The 18,546-nt window shown below is 42.4% G+C and overlaps 2 protein-coding genes across 2 annotated transcripts in view; one reads left to right on the plus strand and one right to left on the minus strand.

Annotated features, from left to right (window-relative positions):
* The window catches only part of LOC106814354 (mutS protein homolog 5-like), a 36,138-nt gene extending 24,460 nt beyond the window's left edge, over positions 1-11,678 (minus strand). Inside the window, exons 1-20 of the mRNA XM_014818663.1 lie at positions 11,390-11,678; positions 10,986-11,109; positions 10,646-10,738; positions 10,347-10,409; positions 10,006-10,124; positions 9,458-9,567; positions 8,939-9,057; positions 8,434-8,513; positions 8,333-8,398; positions 7,629-7,691; positions 7,410-7,484; positions 6,437-6,566; positions 5,830-5,939; positions 5,042-5,122; positions 4,773-4,818; positions 4,417-4,458; positions 3,640-3,736; positions 3,293-3,382; positions 1,798-1,921; positions 1,037-1,186 (exon numbers count right to left, since the gene is read on the minus strand). Coding sequence (XP_014674149.1) covers positions 1,037-1,186; positions 1,798-1,921; positions 3,293-3,382; positions 3,640-3,736; positions 4,417-4,458; positions 4,773-4,818; positions 5,042-5,122; positions 5,830-5,939; positions 6,437-6,566; positions 7,410-7,484; positions 7,629-7,691; positions 8,333-8,398; positions 8,434-8,513; positions 8,939-9,057; positions 9,458-9,567; positions 10,006-10,124; positions 10,347-10,409; positions 10,646-10,738; positions 10,986-11,109; positions 11,390-11,659 — 2,052 coding nt within the window. The 5' untranslated portion in view covers positions 11,660-11,678. The remainder of the gene's footprint in view (positions 1-1,036; positions 1,187-1,797; positions 1,922-3,292; positions 3,383-3,639; positions 3,737-4,416; positions 4,459-4,772; positions 4,819-5,041; positions 5,123-5,829; positions 5,940-6,436; positions 6,567-7,409; positions 7,485-7,628; positions 7,692-8,332; positions 8,399-8,433; positions 8,514-8,938; positions 9,058-9,457; positions 9,568-10,005; positions 10,125-10,346; positions 10,410-10,645; positions 10,739-10,985; positions 11,110-11,389) is intronic.
* Positions 11,679-12,336: 658 nt separating this feature from the next.
* LOC106814357 (transcription factor AP-1-like) lies at positions 12,337-17,793 on the plus strand. The gene has a single exon (XM_014818669.1). The coding sequence runs from the start codon at positions 12,445-12,447 to the stop codon at positions 13,369-13,371; it is 927 nt and encodes a 308-aa protein (XP_014674155.1). The 5' UTR covers positions 12,337-12,444; the 3' UTR covers positions 13,372-17,793.
* The last annotated feature ends 753 nt before the right edge of the window (positions 17,794-18,546 follow it).

Below are 18,546 nucleotides of genomic sequence, written 5' to 3' on the forward strand. Positions count from 1 at the left end.
CACACACACACACACACACACACACACACACACACACACACACACACACACACACACACACACACACACACACAAACGCGCGCGCGCGCGCACGCACGCACGCACGCACGCACGCACGCACGCACGCACGCACGCACGCACACACGCACACACGCACATACGCACATACGCACATACGCACATACACACATACACACATACACACATACACACATACACACATACACACAAACGCACGCACGCACGCACACACACACACTCAAACCCGCACAGGCGCGCGCGCAAATACCCACCCACATACATTCACGTACACGTACACGTACACGTACACGCACACGCACAGTCTTTATTATTTTATATATCTCTATATTGTTTTACCCTTTTATTATGTAAATTAACCCATTTTATACTTTAGCATCCCCTCCCCTAACCATCTTGTTTTATGTAGGGTCAACAGCGCGTCTTTTACGATAGTATTTATTCCATGAGCTCCCTACAGTTGCATGGGATCTATCAAACATGATAAATGTGAAAATGTGAATGATGACATTTCGTTGCATCGTGCCTTAATTACCTGCTGGTTCATATCTGTTGCGTATCTCAAAACGTGACACGAGTGTTACCTATTTCTATTGTGATATATCTACATGCACCTACAGGGTTTGCACACCATAGGCAAAACACGTCTGTGGAATTTTTCCGCAAGGTTTTAGCCAAATTACTATTTTCTTCTATCCTCAAATCCTCCAATCAGTGATTAATTTACAAACATTTGCATGATGCAGTTTTAGTGCCCTTCAGAAACAACAGATATCAACGTCAGAGTTAAATCTCAAAGGCTTTCCAGGATCAAACAATAATTTCCAGGATTTTCCAGGGCCATAGTCTGTTTTCCAGTGGTTTCCTGACCTGGGAAATGACATTTTGAGATCCCGGGAGTTTTACAGGTGTGTGCATGGACAATAATCCCACCTAAATGTCATCAATCATGATCCTTATATAGTCATGTGGGATGCATGTACACTGTCAGCCTCACCTGGTTGAGATCGATCATAAACGTGGAAAGGTGGATGGATACACTCTCATCGGTACGTATGCGGGACAGGATCCTATCCACTAGCCCGATCTTGGCTCCCTCTGCCGGCACAAAACTGCCGATATGTGCCAGAAACACGATCACGCCAACCTGGTATAAAAATAGCGAGAGTTCAATCGTTCGATTAAACCGTGTCGTATATGCGGAACTTAATTCGGCGCGTTTTATAGGCCACTAGGCTAGACTGCCCCATAGGCGCTATAATTATATGCATGTGGCTCCGAAAATAAATGCCGGTAATACAAGATATGCGACGTGCGCACGCTTGTGATAGCCACCCAGTGTTAATGGTGCGTTTACTACGTACGCACCTATACTCCTTCAGCAGCTGAGCCGAGCTACTTTATGGGGTTGTTTACGATGAGGACAGTTTCGCCGTGAGTATATGATTCATGAAGGGGTTGTAATAGCATAGCATGAGCTGTTATTGGTAAAACTCCTCTCTACGTTTCGCATTTGTTTCGCGATTGCACGCGTAGGCGTACGTCCCGGTAAACTTTTGTCCGGTAAAGTTGCGTTGATATTTTCTCTCCTTCCTTATTTGAAGTTATTTTGAAAGATGATAGTGGCAGGTCATATATAAATAAGTACAAATATAAAGCGAGAAAGAGATGGAGAGAGCGAGAAAAAGGATCTAAAAAATAATAGGGTTAGAGAGAAAGATAGCAGCGAGCTTGAGCCCACGTCTGATTGGATCTTACCTGTTTCAGGTAGACGCTTTTGCCAGAGGAGTTTGGTCCGGTAAGAACCTTGACACGACCTTGGTGCGTACTGCTCGTGTCATTGGGTACAAATGAGGGCACGCATAGCTCCTGGAGAGGGTGCCTGCGTGTATACGTAACACGTATGAGCTGGGTGTGCCCACGCAGATTGCATTTATCATCTCTCCGCAGGAGTTCTACATGTCTCTAATAACAGCATCACTTTCACTGCGAAGGCTGTGAGTTCGAATCACGGCCAGGATAGTAAGTTTTCTCAAGGTGTAAAAAACCTAGCTCTCAATATTGGGGACTCCCAACGATTCCCTCGTGGCTCTGATAAGCACGTAAAATATACTGCAGAAGGTAATAGCAAACCACTGTGATATCTTGTCATAAAAATTCGATGGAAAGGCGCAATAACTGATGGATTGACACACGTTCAGCAGTGACCACCGAAGACTCTTCAGAAGAGTTCCCAGTCTCACCTCTGTCACCTCAGTGGATTTACATATGTTCAGGGATGAGGATTGTCCGCCGATCGGCGGAATTCCGCCGATTTGACAGCCGCGTGAATCGTGGAAATCCGGTGGAAAAAAAGGAAAAAGAAAAAAAGGGAATTTTTTTTTTTCCCTGGGGGTGATGACTATTTCTGTTTCAAATGGCTATTCCAATCAATCCAATATAATATAACTCATATTTGTTTTGACTTCAGCACCAACCAATTCTGCCCGTTGTTTGTTTAATTTGTTAAACTGCTAGACAGGTAAACATTAGTGTACTGCTTGTGAACTTTTAACATGGTTTGAGTAAATTTTTATATCGCAAGACAATTTTATATTTTTATTATTCATGCTTGAAAGAAATGTTATACTTGTTTTCTACCAGTTTAATGTATATTGTTAGCCATTATGTACAGTTGCTAGATTAGCAACAAAAGGTCATGGAGAAGGCCTCAAATCTGTTGTTAAAATAATATTATATTACAAGTATGGCTTTTGCAAATACCTAAATTGAGCTAGAATGTATCTCCACATGGCCTAAAGATGCCGTTACAGTCCATTTTTCTCAAAAAAATTAGACCCCCCTTGGGGGAGAGGGCACCCCTCCCGCACCATCCCCACTTGGCGGCTACGCCGCCTCGTAATTGTCCTTCGTTATCTTTCCCTCTTTTTTCCCTTCTTGCTGTTCTCATCCCCGATGTTTAGACTGTCGACACTGCAGTGTCACTGCCAATGTCATTACACGACGACCATCTCAACATATAGCGTAATCATCCAAACATATATAGCTAGTTATTGTTAATACCAGGAGTCTATCAATATTGATAGACTCCTGTTAATACAAATAGTGACCAAGTGCGGAAACTTGCAGAAGCTAGCAGATTAGATCCGTAACAGTTTAGTTGCTCGACCATATACATATATATACAGGAGTGAATAATAATAGATTCTATTATTATTCACTCCTGGATATATATATATATATATATATATACCTTCCTCCAGTGATGAGGAGTTCATTGCGTGAGCTTAGTTCAGGTTGCACATAGTTGTACTCCATTGCTGCCGTCGCCAGTGAGATTAGACTGTGGAACAAAAGAGAGCATCTCGTAATCTCACCGACCCCCCCCCCCATATTCTCTAATGATTCAGCTAATATTAGAATAACATTCATCAAATTGTGATACGATCTAACATCGTAACTTATCTTCTACCTAAGTATAGGTGCCTTGTTCAAGCATCCTTTTGACTGCATTTGAATTTGAAGCGCAGGTTTGTGCAAAATCACCAGCATGGTGGGGGCATGTGTGTGTTTTGTGATGTGTGAGTGTGTTTGTCGTACCAGTCGAGCTGCGCTGTGTATGTCATGACGTCACGCAGTGCCTCGGCACGCTTCAGTATCGTGTCCTGTAGCCGATGCATGATCCTCGTCTCGTGGTCTGCAAGGAAGCTTCCCCCAATGTTATCAAAGATGCAGCCATGTATGTTATAACACAGGACTAAATTTCCCTCCGAGCAAGATAACCACACCCCACTTGCACACTGTTGCTAAGTGTGTCCGGTTAGACAAGTTTGTATATGTATTTTTCGCAGGTGGATGCCGAATTTTTCGATTTTGCGGCACTTCGTCGCCAAGCATTGTCTTTTAGAACGTTCTATTACAACAATGGTTGGCCAGACCTGCCTGCCAATCACGCCAGGTAGATAGATAGGTCAATTCCACAATCAAGGCTATAAACACTGTCAAATGAAGCTGTCAAAGTCATTGTGGAAACACAGACCGACACAGCCTGTATGACAATGACTGACTGATGACAATATCCTACTTGCGTGGAACCCAATTGTTATACTCACACGATCTCACAATTTGTCGTCTGCCTATACATCAATTATCATATATACTCGCCTAGTTCTTATCCAGTTGTGATCTCATATTCACCGTTATATAGCTGTGCCGTAATTGTCACAGTCACCAGTGACATTACATTGCGTTGACATAGTGTAGGTATATAGATACACCTGCTGATCAAAACCGTTACTGTCACGTATCAGCGGGTCAACCACCATGCTGTAACCTAGCTGTAGTGTCACACGTGTTACCTGCACGTCAATTACACACCTGTGATCTCACACTGTGTGTCACCAAGCCTTTGGTCGAGTTCTGCAGAAGAAGCAAACGTGAGTATGAGTATGGTGTTGCTCAGTTTATACCAGTTTGGTTCGCATTTATAATGACAGTTTTACATATATTCTGCAATTTTTAATCATTTTGGTGGTGATGTTGTGGCATGTATCATGGATGTGGTAGGAGAGAAATAACTATATAGTATCATATTATTATTTTATTATTATATTTATATACATATATATATATATATATATATATATATATAATATATAATTTTTTTATTATACATTATCATATTATTTCTATGTATTCATTTACGGAGTACTTCAGTCTTCAATCATACTTACCTTCCATGCTTGCACTTTTGTAGTAAATCACGTTGTTTGAAAAGAACTGCAGAAGAGAAAAACAAACAGAATATATACGCATCCATGAGCACGTACGCATACGTTTGTGCGTTAAGGGGGGGGGGGCTTGCATTTGCTCCTAAACCCCTGATTTTTACACGCATCCACAGCATGGTGATAGATAGTGCAAGCTGCTGATAGATGGCGTTGTATGTCCGCGCAGCCCGATGTGGCACGTTGATCGTGCCACCAGAGGGCGTCTCTCTCACCATGAACGTCAGCCCTGGAAGCTGGTAGTTCTGCTCCTCTCCGATGAGGTCGCTCTTCGGGATTGCTAGGAGGTATCCGATCTACAACAGAATGATACAACAGGTGAAACTCTATGAACAATATGAAACTATAGGAAGAGTCCTGCATATAACTGTTGACACTTTTGACGCTTAGTTTCCGTGAGCAGCAGTTATGTGCGATAATTACCTCTGCAGAACGGACACCTGTCTACAAAGGACACTTGGCATTTCCTATGGGTGATCCCCTATATACAGGTCTGACTCTGATCCTTTTATCAAGTATGATTTTATTCGTGTATTTTTTCTGGTTTATATATAGTCAACTGTTTCACATTCTTAGAATAAATTAAATGGAATTTAAAAGTGCATTTATTCATGATAAAGCCAGGCAATTTACGTGTTAGCAACCGTTAGTTTAGACATCTAATCTAGTTATCTTTGTCAAGCTGAATGAACCCGCTTCGGCTTGTCACCAGACCAAGTTGTCATATATAGTCGCCTAGACCAGTTGTTGAAACCATTGCTGAGGTTTGACTATACCTGATCACAAGTTTTTCTTTTGAAAGTAGTTTTGCTCAACAAAGTTCCCAGTGAGTTAATGGGCCATTGGTCATTGGTGCCATTTTCTCCAGGGCATGATCAATCCTTCTAACTATAATAACTTGTTTGTGTTAATAACGTACACGGACGGGCAATGCCATTTACATACATACACACCTGGATTTTTTAACGTATCTGAAGCAAGTTGGCAGATATTGTTGGCCTACCTGCGGCAGGTAAATGACATTGCATTCCTCCACCCTCTCGTCTAGTCTCTTCAGCTCTTCTCCGGCAACCTTTGTCATGAAGTCTGGCAGTCCGTTGAACGTCTTCTTTTCTGCAACGTAATATGCGACTCTCTCACTAGTCGACAGCATCTGATGTTGGCGTATTGATAGCAGCACTTATAGCAATATATAAGCATGAAGATATATAGCTCTAGCACTCTAAGCCTCAATCATTTCACTTGGCACTTATTTTAGCATGGTAAAGTTTTGGTTTTATATCCAATATTAGCAGAATATATATAATGTGTGTAAAGATATGTAGCTCTAGCACTCTATCACTTTGCTTTACACTTATTTTAGCAGGATAAGAGTTAGGTTTTATATCAAATATTAGCAATATATAAGCATCAATATATTTAGTTCTAGCAATTCTAGCTTCATAATATGTAGCTCTAGCAACGTAGCTTTCACCACGCTGCATTACACATATTGCAAAGCGATAGATGCTGTAGTGCTAGAACTCCATATATCTATCCTTATATACGTGTGGTCACACCGACCAATGGTCAGTATACGCCCTCAACTTCAACTGTCAGCCGACACTCACTGTTGTCCAACTCTTCATCGATGCCAAGCTTGACGACGAAGCGGTTTTGCACGACGGACTCGTCAAAGTCCATGATGCGGCTGATGAGGCTGGCCACACACTCCAGGTCGTCCGTAAACACGTGCCCGATCTACGACAACAACAAGTGCGAACAATGCACGAATAAGTTACTATATATCCGTCAGTAGAGAACAACTAAGCGATGAGTAAGTCACCTATATCCGCTAGCAGGGAACAATTGAGTGATGAAACCATGATCTGCGTTCGCTTGGAGTGATCAACACGTAGCTCTAGCCATTCAGCATTGAAATAGGACGTTCTAAAAATCCTGCTTAGTAACGAAGTGCCGCAAGGTCAACAATTTTGCGTGTGCGCGTGAAAAATGTGTATATACTGTTATAGTGTGACCGACCTAGCAATAATGTCTATGTGAGCATGGTAATCTTGCTCAGAAAATATAGGTCAATTAAATGTGGAAAACAAATACCAGCATGCAAGTTACTGTTGAAACTATTTAACACCATGATGTGCGAACAACAATAATGCGACAATGGGAAGAACAGAATGACATTGTGATTAATTGCATGATAGCTGATGCGTGGAAGGATACCATGCCGCATTATGGCAGGAACAAGGAAGGACTGATTCCACAAACAATAGAGTGACTCTGCGTGAGACATCTGAATGGTTATACTCAATTTCTGTCGTGCATATGCCTGAAGGTTAATTCTATTTCTTCGGGTGAAACATCTAACATGAACTCGACCATAAGTGACATAATCGCAATAGATGTGATGATTATCATCCTTCACAGAACCAAACCACAGAGAGATGCATGAAGGGTTATACTGATCGAGCATGTGATATTCCAAATGAGCACGATTGATAAATGACATTGAAACTCTTATATCAGAGAGGTGAAATCTTGGCCACACAGCCTCGGGAAAATGTAAAGTACGCGGGCAGAAATCACCTTCTTAAAGATGGCAACATCAGAGGCCTGTGCAGCACGACATATGTCTCCAATGAATATCGCATTGTAAGCCGTCTGAAATAAAAGCAAAAATATACCGGGCAAGCATATAACCTTAGTCGCCTGTGAATTTTCGAATTTATTCATATGATGAAATAGAAATGTTATTATTAATTGTTTGTTGATAGGTATAATAATAATTATAGCAGCTTTATGTACCTTGTACAAAGCCTGCCAGTCGCCAATGGTAGCTTGTGCTGTTGTCATTTTGCTCAATATTCTCTAGAAGAAGAAGAAATTAGAATTACTTATTTTCGCATGGAGAATTAATTGTTTCAGGGGCTCTTGGTTTGTAGATTGAGACACATTGCAAACCATAGCATGATGTATAGATCAGGCACAAATTCAAAACATGTAGCTGACAAATGTTAACTTGGTGGCCTGCTATTAATTTTTAATCAGGCAACTAAATAGCAAATTATGACCAGATGGCTATAGCTAACAAATCTAGAAGTTTTAGAATGTGACAGTTTAAGAATATAGACTACACAGCTAGCACATATAGACCACGCATCTAGCACATATAGACCATGCAAGTAGCACGTGTACAGCACACAGCTATCATGAGTAGACCATGCATGCGGCTATCACACGTAGACCATGCAGCTATCACGTGTAGTCCACACGACTCGTCACGTGTAAACCACGCAGCTATCACGCGTAGACCATGCGGCTATCACACGTAGACCATGCGGCTATCACGCGTAGACCATGCGGCTATCACACGTAGACCATGCAGCTATCACGTGTACATCATCCAGCTATCACGTGTAGTCCACACGACTCGTCACGTGTAAACCACGTAGCTATCGCGTGTAAACTACGGCGCGATGGTAGCTAACGCAGGCAGCGCTCTCACGGACACGTTCTTGACATGCTTGAGGCAGTCGCGCAGCTGGTTGGTGACGTCGGTATTGCGACTGCTCGTAAAGAATCGCACCGCGGCGAGACGCTCGTGCAGCACGGCGACGTCGCGTGTCGGCCGCAGGAACCACAGCCGCAGCTCCACCGCGCCCAGCCGCGAGCGACACTTGTTCATGATGCCTGCAAGTAGATGGCGCCACCGGCGAGGTCACGCGGGCTGCGAGTGTCACGCGTGCGTGGGTCTTTGCTGTGCTGCGGGTGTGTAGCGGAGTGAGGGGCGGTGTAGAGCTTAGAAGATGCTGGATAAGAGGAGGAGGAGGCAAAGAAGCAGGAGATGAAGAAGAAGGAGGAGGAAGAGGAGGAGAAGGAGGAAGAGGAGGAGGAGGAAGAAGGTGAAGAAGAAGAAGCAGGAGGAGGAGGAGGCGAGAAAGCGCCCATCTATTACAGACTATAATAAAAGTGAAAGTTCATTACAGTCATTACCGGACCAAGTTAATTAAAAATAAAGGAATACATGATTACATTGCACGATCAAGATTGTACTCTATAGAGTCGTGAAAAAGCTGTCTGACAGATAATTTTGCATTTCTTGAGGCCAGTCATACCGAATACACTCAGCCCCTCTTTGCCATAGCTAGGGGCCTTGTATGCTGACGGATGTCTCTCCTTGTGAAATATCTGCAGTGACCGAAGTGTGTTGTCGTCCATGAGCACCATGTCTGACCTACGGACAACAATCATGGGATACTGAGGCTATACAATATATAACTCTAAGAGAGCAGATGAGACAATGACATCTCCCATAACGGTCAGTTAATTGCTCTATCCTACTGAGCGAGACAGTCAGCTCCTTGGATGTTGTTGTCAGGTTGGTAAAGCTAGACCATTTTTTACATTTTACATGCATATATGCAAGATTGTTGATTGTTCTGCACTTCATTGGCAAGCGTCATTTTGAGAACATCCTATCTAAACTCTGATTGGCTGGAGCTGCCTGTCTATCATAGCCAGCAAATGTGCTAAGTGTAAGACAACGCAATATACTGGTGCGCAAAAATTGAGCTCACGAATGAGGATGGCACGAAAAAAGAATGGATATGGAAGACGTATAATTATATTCATACAGTGAGAAGAATTTCAGTGCGAGGACTGGTACTTTTACAGCATTGTCCTCTAGCTGCACTCCCACTCTCATCTTATCCAGATACTTTAGCAAGCCTCCAGCTGCTTTCACCTGTAATTTATTATATAGAAGCAAGGTGAGAAGGTAAATGCGAAAGAAACCTAATTAACACTACTACATTATAAGATCGTACATTGTCATGTTAAGAGTATACTGCGAATATGCCATGTTAGGTTCCCTCTGTTTATAGCATTGGTTTTACATTAAATGCATATCATGCTGCTATTATTATTTCCCATGTATTTATAGTTTTGTTACCTAATTAAAATGGTTTGCGAAAAACAGCTGATGAAGTTTAGAGAAAATAAAACCCAGCTGCTATTAAAACACACCTATATAGTTGTTAATTAATAAATAATAATTTTCTGATTGAATGATAAGGAACTATACTGTTTTTGACATTGAAGCTCGAGCAATATTTATGTGCCTGTCACCTCATGTCTGTGCTCATTCGTATACCATGTCATCTAATCTTACTATTACACCCACCATGTTTATGTTGTCGAAATTGATCAGGGAACTCATATATAGAAGTCGCTTGTCGTCAGACATTGATTCCATGCCTTGTAGGTTGAGTGCCATGAGTCGTCTCTTGCTGTATTCATAGGCTGTAATGGTTGTGAGACAGAATGCTACGTGAAAGTCACAAATACTACCAGCAAAGCTATACATAAGAAACCGTTCCAAACTATTCTAAATTAACAGTTTTTATTAATCGAGCATCTCTCCTTCCTCTTCCTCCTCTCCCCACTCGCTCTTTATGAGTCTTTGTGTGTGTATGTGTGTGTTTGTGTGCCCCTGCGTGCATGTGTGATTTTTTCTATACTCACCAAAATCAGTACTTGGCAGTAGCTGCACTGAGTTGGTCTCTGTTGTCTCCATGCTATCTCCAACTAAAGAAAACAAAATACAAACAAATAAAAGGTGTATCTGGTAGCTTTCTCTATTTTTACCTTAATTATTATTCATATCTAATGAGTAGAGAGAACCCTGTCTGACCTCTTTTATAATAGATCTCTTGTTTTACATGGTGACTCTTATAGCAGAAATTTAGTGTGGGCAAGATCTATATTCAAATCAGATTCCAACACCCTGGATGGGTTTAAAATAAAAAATGTGTTGAACATACCTTGTTTGCTCCAAGACTGCTTTAAAATGCTAATCATCCGTTCATCCTGCTTTGAGCTGGTTATTACAGATGAGGGTTCAATTTGGCTCAAAACTTGGTTTTAATTGAAATTCAAACATGAATAATTGATTAAATTTAATACATGATTTAAGGAAAAATTAAACACACATATGCACACGCGCGTTCAAACGCATTGAATATTGATAATTTTTTAATGCTTTGCGTAGCAGTAGAATATGACATTATCACAATGCGAGTGTATTCATTCAATGGTGAAGGTGCACGGTATATGTATAGACGAAGAAAACAGAGTAGAATGTTTTGCCTAGTCTCAGCATACTTGCTCTCAGCAGTTCATAGTTCATTGTCTCAGCAACATCTCCCATTAGGTGCATCTCAGATGTTGATGTGTCATAGTGAGCAGCTCCAAGTGTTCCAGCACTCCATATAATGCTCAAAAACACCTGTAGGGTACAACTTGTGGCATTTTAGCAATGCGAATTCATCGATATTACCAATGAAAAACATGTGATTAACAAGAGATGTAACTAGCACTATCAGTTTCCTTGTCACAGACTTACAATTAACAAATATACCTTGTCATGTAAGCACATATATAGTAAATAACAATTAGATTAATACTTGTTAGTGTTCATAGTCATACTTCATACTTGTTAATAACAATGACTCATTATAATTTAATTTATAGTCTTAGCCTATAGAGCTAACATCAAAACAACCAACCTGCGAATGTTCCTCCTCGCTGGATGTGTCGGTTCGATGCACGGTGACATCATCGATATCCATTTCTTCGCTTATGTCAGTTTCTCTCCTAGTGCTAGTACTGCCATTCGTACTGCATGCTGTGGACGTGAGGAATCTACTACTAGTACTAGCGCCGGTGGCACAGGAGTTCCGCCCGCTGACACTTGCATTCCCGCCGGTACTAGAGCCTGTTCTCGATGATGAACTAGTACAAGTGTGCCAATGCGGCGTGGACGAGTAGTCGGTCATTTTACCAATCACACAATAAATTACGTTGTTTTATCAGTAACTCTTTACGTTTAGCATTAATTTAGAAAGTTTGTTGTCAAACCGTCTGCTATTAATTTGGGGTGCTTACCAAAGGTGCTTACGCATCTCGGACCGCACTGCCATCTATTGCCAAATACAGTCAACTATAATGTATATATATATAATAATATATATATATATATACAGGCTTCTGTTCATAGTCTTTTTATTAATCTAAATTATTTGAAATTGTGCTAAGACTTTTACAATATAATGGTGAATATTCTTCTGAATATTCTTCTGAATTCTCGGGGACGTACCAGTTCGCCTTTTTGATAGACCTTACGTAGATAATAATAGGCACGTTCTATATAGATATAAGTAAAAAAAAAAAAAAGGGGGCATCATATAACGCATTAGTTAATGCCATGAAAAAGCTGACAAGCATCAAAATAAGGGTTCACAGAAGCAACGCTATCTACAGAAAATTCAATTTGATATATTTTAAACCAGTACACAATACCAGACCAGTCCATTTCCCATCTTCTTCACACCAGAATACGAGCGCCACCTAGTGGGTAAATCTCACGAAAACAGACCTCCGTGGTTATTATGATGTCATCTTCATGAATTGTGATTGGACAGTATCTCATTTACGGCCATTTATAGAAAATGACTCATCATGTCGGTACAAACACAAAAGCAAATTGGCTGTCAGGAACTCTGTGCTGTAGACTGTAGTTAGAATAACTATTTTGTTACATTTTTCTTTATTTTGTTATCACATGACAACGAAAGTGGAAGGCAATACGGTAAACAACAACAGGAAGATGGAACAGACGTTCTATGACAACGACAGTGCCAAGAACAACGACGGCTGTAGAATGGCTAGAAACTGGACGATACCCATGTCGGCCCATCACAACGTAGGCGAACGAAGTGCCAGCATTTGCGAGTTAAAGAAAAACATGACGTTAGACTTTTCGGCGCCGGCTGGTAAGAAAGCCAAGCTTAATACCGTTCTCACTTCCCCCGATCTGAACTTGCTCAAACTTGGCTCACCAGAGCTGGAGCGAATGATCATTGCCCAACACGGCATGATCACGACTACCCCAACACCGGGACAGCTCGTCATGTTCCCAAAGTCCGTATCGGAAGAGCAGGAAGTCTACGCGAAAGGCTTCGCCGACGCGCTCGCGACGCTGCAAACAAGAGAACAACGGCCCACCTCTCAGCACGGCCGCGACGACTACGGCGGCGGCACCTACTCGTCGCCGTCCTACGTCGAGTTGACAATGTCGCCCGCACTGCCGGGGATGGCACACGCCCGCAGCAACGGCTCCGTCGACGCCGCGTCGTCATCATCCCTCGGCGGCCATGCGATGACCTCGCCGGCCCTCTCCAGTGCACAGGTGAAGGAGGAGCCGCAGACGGTGCCCTGTCTCGGCAGATCGCCGCCCGTCTCGCCTGTCAACATGGCGCAGCAGGAGAAGATAAAGCTCGAGCGGAAGCGGCTGCGGAATCGCCTCGCGGCGAGCAAGTGCCGCCTCCGCAAGCTGGATCGCATCGCGCGCCTCGAGGAGAAGGTCGCGGGGCTGAAAGGACAGAACAGCAGCCTGATGCAGACGGCGACGCAGCTGCGCGAGCAGGTGTGCCAGCTGAAGCAGGTCGTCATGGATCACCGACACGACGGCTGCGAGCTGAGGTGCTAGCCTGCGCTCCGCCGAGGCGCCCTCTACGTGTGCGTGTGCTTGTTCGTCGCTGCTGTGGGGTCGCGTGCTAGCCTGCTACTCGCAGGTCGAGGTAGTGAGCGCCCTCTACGTGCGTGTGCGACGGCCGTGTGTTCGTCGCTGTCGTGAGGTCGCGTGCTAGCCTGTGATCTGCCGAGGCGGGCGAGTGAGCGCCCTCTACGTACGTGCGCAACGTCCGTGTGTTCGTCGGTGCCGTGAGGTCGCGTGCTAGCAGGCGTTCTCCGGAATGAGAGAAAGCGAGCAAGCCGCTTCATCCGTGTGCTACACTTGTGCCGGGGTTCGTCGCTGGTGTCGGATCACCTGCTAGCCTGCGCTCCTTACCTGTGCTGTAGCGAGGGAAGGACGATCGCACCTCACAGCATGTCGTCGTCGTTGCAGTCGCTCGCCGAGAAGGTGTTGCAGCTGTGTCTCTCATTGTTACTGTTGTGCATGTTCGTCTCTAAGATTGCTAACGCAAAAAGTAGCTTCTGTTTCGGGCGTGCAAAATTCTTCCGGTGTTTTTTAGTGTAATGGTACCTGAAGATAGGGCATGTAGTCAGCATGACATAAATTGTTAGCTGAAGTTGGCCAACGGTTTTTGTCGTATGATGCATATCCTTCGATTGTGGAGGATATTTTATGATATGTGCTGCTTCTGCCATACGTATGTAAATACATTATTAAATATCCCAGAGTATTTTTGCTTCCTAGTCGGCTATTACTACTGAAGAAGGGTAATGTGTTAGGAGAGAGATTGGTATAGATCGCTTCTCTGCCTATCTAAGGTGTGACCTTTGTGAAACGGAAATACTGAAACGAGTCGCAGCCTAAAATTAAAATGAAGTGGCCTTTCATTTCCATTGAAGTCGTTGGGAATTTTGTGTACGTTAGAGGTAACTAACAAAAAGTGTTTGTTCTGTGTGGCCTTGATCTATTTACAGCAAATTGGAAATGTAGTTGCTTCCATAAAATCTTTCCACGTGGTACTTGTTACAGAGTTTGACGTGTGCAGATATACACGTGTTATATTTTGGAGTAACTTAGCCAGGAGCTGCGTAGCGACCAGAAAATCGGTAATGACACGGTGACAAGTGTAGTTGAAACTCATAAACGAAGTATAGCACTTTTAGGAATTGATGCTTTTTTGAGAGTCTGTTGTGTAAAATCTGCTGGGTCTGCAGCATCAGTCATTTGGCAGTGTGCTTTTGTACTACCATCTCTATTCTTCTGCTCAATGTGTCACAATGTGCTGATCTTTTGCGTGTTGTCGTGCCTTGCGCACAAGAGTTATGCAAACGGTCCTCCGTACAGTGGCAGGGAATGCATGTTGGAGATGCGACGGCAATTGTCGCGTGCTCAAGTCAATATAGTTTTTTTTTAATTGCTGGGACGAGTGATGTGTGCGAAGCGTAAATCAAGGCAGCCATTTAGTGAGGACTACTTTCATGGTTCAGACTTCCATATTATTTTACTGTACCTCGTGGGTTTCATGCTATTGTGCTTTAAAGCATGAAGTCGCATCACACAATTATAATATGGGAACAATGGTATTATCACCATACCAGCGTGGCCTTACTCCCCCTATTTGTAACTTGTAGAGAGGTTGACGATCATCCAATATCGAATGCCATTATTGTAATATACAGTTTCTGCCTTGATCTGTGCTTGCAATATCACAGCAAATTGTTGTTAAAAACTCTGTATTGTTAGATTTAAAAAAAGCCAAAACAGCACTGGAAGTTATTTTTTCGGGGGTTGGAAACGTTAGGCAAAAAGAATATTTTTGATAAACGTTGCCGATACACTTCTGTGCAGCGCTGCGAAATGTGCCTTTATAGCGTCACTGATCGACTAATGATGAACACCTCGGACCCGCCTCCGTCTATAGTAGTCTGTGTGGTGGTTGGTCGTTGGTGCTGGTGCAATTAGTTTTGTATGGTTAATACGCGTGGGCAAAGCTTGTCATTCCCTGCGTGTTCGTACTGCTCTCATTCTTGTCGCATGTCTCGACAGGCCAGTCATATCCTCTGTGTGGCGTACGTTCGCTTCATCCACTAGGAGTTGTCGACCGGACGAGTTGCGAGAAATCGTATTGTCAAGTGCCATTTCATATCTCTAGTGAGTGTGCTTAATGGGGGGAGGGGGGCAAACAAATCGTGAATTGTTGAGAGCAGCTGCCGATCCTCTATGTTTCATAATACCTGTATTTTCTTATGTGTAGCGGCTAGACGTACTTGTATTTTATATATGATTTGCGTGTACATATGAAGTTACTAGCAGTGTAATGTCGTCTAGTGTTGCAAGTGTTTGTGCTGAGGAGAGAGAAAAGGAGATCGAAGGTCGTTGTTCGGCTGCGGTTCCATCTCTCCGAACGCCGCAGATGTCGCCAGCATGTTCCATGAACAGCGGCGCGGCGAGTCCGCCACACCAGTGCCCGATTTTCTACGTGTAGCGTGGAAGGTTTTCATACGCGACACATTTTTATACGTTTTGTACGCGGAAGGAAATTTTTTGTAAAATTTTATTTATTTTCGAGTGTAGAGTACGACGTTCTATAGCGATTGACCGACAGTTCTTCCATGAATAATTGTGATGGATGGTGATTATCAACGTATATCTATGCACATTTTGTAACACGCGTTTTGATATCGAGATGTGTTAGTTATGTAGCTGAATATACATATGATTATATGCGCATTGCACTGTAGTTTTGTGGGTTGTACATTTGCTCTGTAGGTCGTAGTTTTATTACAAGTTGTAGTGTAGGCAATCTGTATGAGCTCATTGCCATCAACTTATACGGCGCTTGTAGATAGTGGTTTAGAACCGTTCACCATACGAGATCGTGGGCATTAGCAGCTCAGATATGTCTTTAATAGTCGGTGCTTCGTCACTTCTCGTATGTCATTGACACCCACCACAAGCTAGGCTAAGCCATGCCCCTGTGTTTTGTTTGGGCTAAGCAATTTGTGTTTACAGTCGAGTCAACTGTTGGTCCATGCCCTCAGAGTTGAGCACTCGCTACTCGAATATCACAATGGAGGTAGTTGAGGTGCAGTGTGCAAGTGCCTTGGGCAGTCAGTAGGTGGCGCCTCTGTGTTTACTAAACGACAGTCCCTGTAGGTTGCTCCACTGTAGGTTCTATGGTTGTGCGACTGCCTCTAGGTGTCTCCACTATAGGTACTTAGGTTGTAAGCATATGTAACCAAAATACACTTATTTTTTACGTGTATTATGGAATATCTTTGGTTGTAAGTGCCTGTAGGTGTCTCCACTGTAGGCAGCATAGATTTGAGTGTTTGTTAAAGTTGTCAGTAGTGGTGGACTGGAAATTCATTCCATCTAAAATCCACCATTTGCACACAACTTTCCCTTTTTTGTCTTACGCACTGTTCCAGTTGCATCATCATTGCAGAATTCTGATGTAAAACGTTTTTAATTGCCAAAACAAAAACTGATATTGAAAGTTTATTTGGTAATTTTCACAGCATAATAGTGGTATTTCACAAAATATCAGTAGATATTGTTTACTTACTGCTGCATATTTTTACAACTATACATGATCTCTGTCAAATATAACAGGTCAGTGTAAAACACTGAACAATTTGTAAGTCCCCCCCCCCCATAATGTCCAGGTGCTTATTTGAACATTGACCAATCACCTAAATATTTCATTTAACTACTGCCAGGCAGATTTGTTTATTTGTATGTTTTAATACTGGTGCGGATTGATGCAAGTTTCGTCTGAAATCCAGTCGGGCTACAAATATCCGTAAGACTTACAAGCACCCTAAGTGTGAATGCGCATAGGTCTCAAGTCTTGTGTTGCTCCTTTGTAGTTGCCCTGTACATTTCTGAACCTGTAGCTCTGACACGTATGCTCACACAGGTGCAAGGTTCGTGTGTGATTCGTGTATTCTTTGCGTCTGAACAACCAATATTTTCCTGTAGTATTGTGACTTAGTAGTCTAGACAGATTTAAATACAACTCGGCTCATAAAGCTATTTTCTAACGCATGGCCCGCACCCTGTAATATGGGTTGTATAGTCATATATATCAATAACTATATATATACATCATATATATATATGCATATGCATATATGTTTGTAATAATATCATGAGTGAATGAAATTTAATTTTTTTTGTTTTTATTCAGTCCTGGTAATATACATGTTGATGTATATGTATATGCGTTTGAACATGCTTTTTATACATGTATGTGTACTTGGTTTTGTGATATTATATCATGTAACTTGTCACGAGAACTGATAGTGAGGTTACATTGTGTTTTTGTGTGGCGTCATTTTATATCGCTGTCAAAGAGCCTTATCAATATAGGCTCTTTGTCGCTGTGTCTAAAGCAAGCTTGGAATAATCAAGTCAGTAGTAGTGAACAGCTCATACTTGTTTTGGTGTTAATATTGTCATTATTAATTCGTATCATTAATTATCATTAATCCACATAACATGGTGCATAGTATTTCTGGACAAGTTCATTATCCTTTCACGGACTACACCCACATAGACACACTACAGAGAGATATTTAATCAAGCGCTACCTAGGTATTATTAGCTCTTGATTTAATGCATGTGCTCGTATATGGTGTTCTCACTTACACACAGATAAATAATACACGAATCATCTCTATACAATACATTTCTATGCTTACACACAATATAAAGAGTGTGCACATATAAATTATTTATCCCGGCAGATGGCGGAACAGTGTATATCCTAGTAGAGTCCCTTTATATTGATAAAATATAAAGGGACTCTATATCCTAGTTCAATATTTTCTATCCCACTGCTTACAGCTGCAGGCTCCATTCGACACCAGCTGCTCCAATGACTACAGCGTGCAGAATAAGCTCGTGGGAATTACATTTCCGAATGTTCAAACGATCGATCCTGAGCTACGTCAGACGTACATTTATCTGATTTTTCAATCAGACGCAGCAATAAAACGCCCCGCTCTTTCTCGATTCCCTACTCTATAATTCCTATATATTTATTCTTTGTCTGTATTTCCCTATTAATGGTCCCGTCGGGAATATATGTCTAAACACGGAGTTTGCGCATGTCAGATCAGGGGCGTGTACAGGATTTTTACCAGGGGGGGGTCTAACCATAACTGAAGGTTGCGAGCACGCGAA

The sequence above is a fragment of the Priapulus caudatus genome, unplaced genomic scaffold, assembly GCF_000485595.1.
Source record: "Priapulus caudatus unplaced genomic scaffold, Priapulus_caudatus-5.0.1 Scaffold911, whole genome shotgun sequence".
Classification (NCBI taxonomy): domain Eukaryota; kingdom Metazoa; phylum Priapulida; class Priapulimorpha; order Priapulimorphida; family Priapulidae; genus Priapulus; species Priapulus caudatus.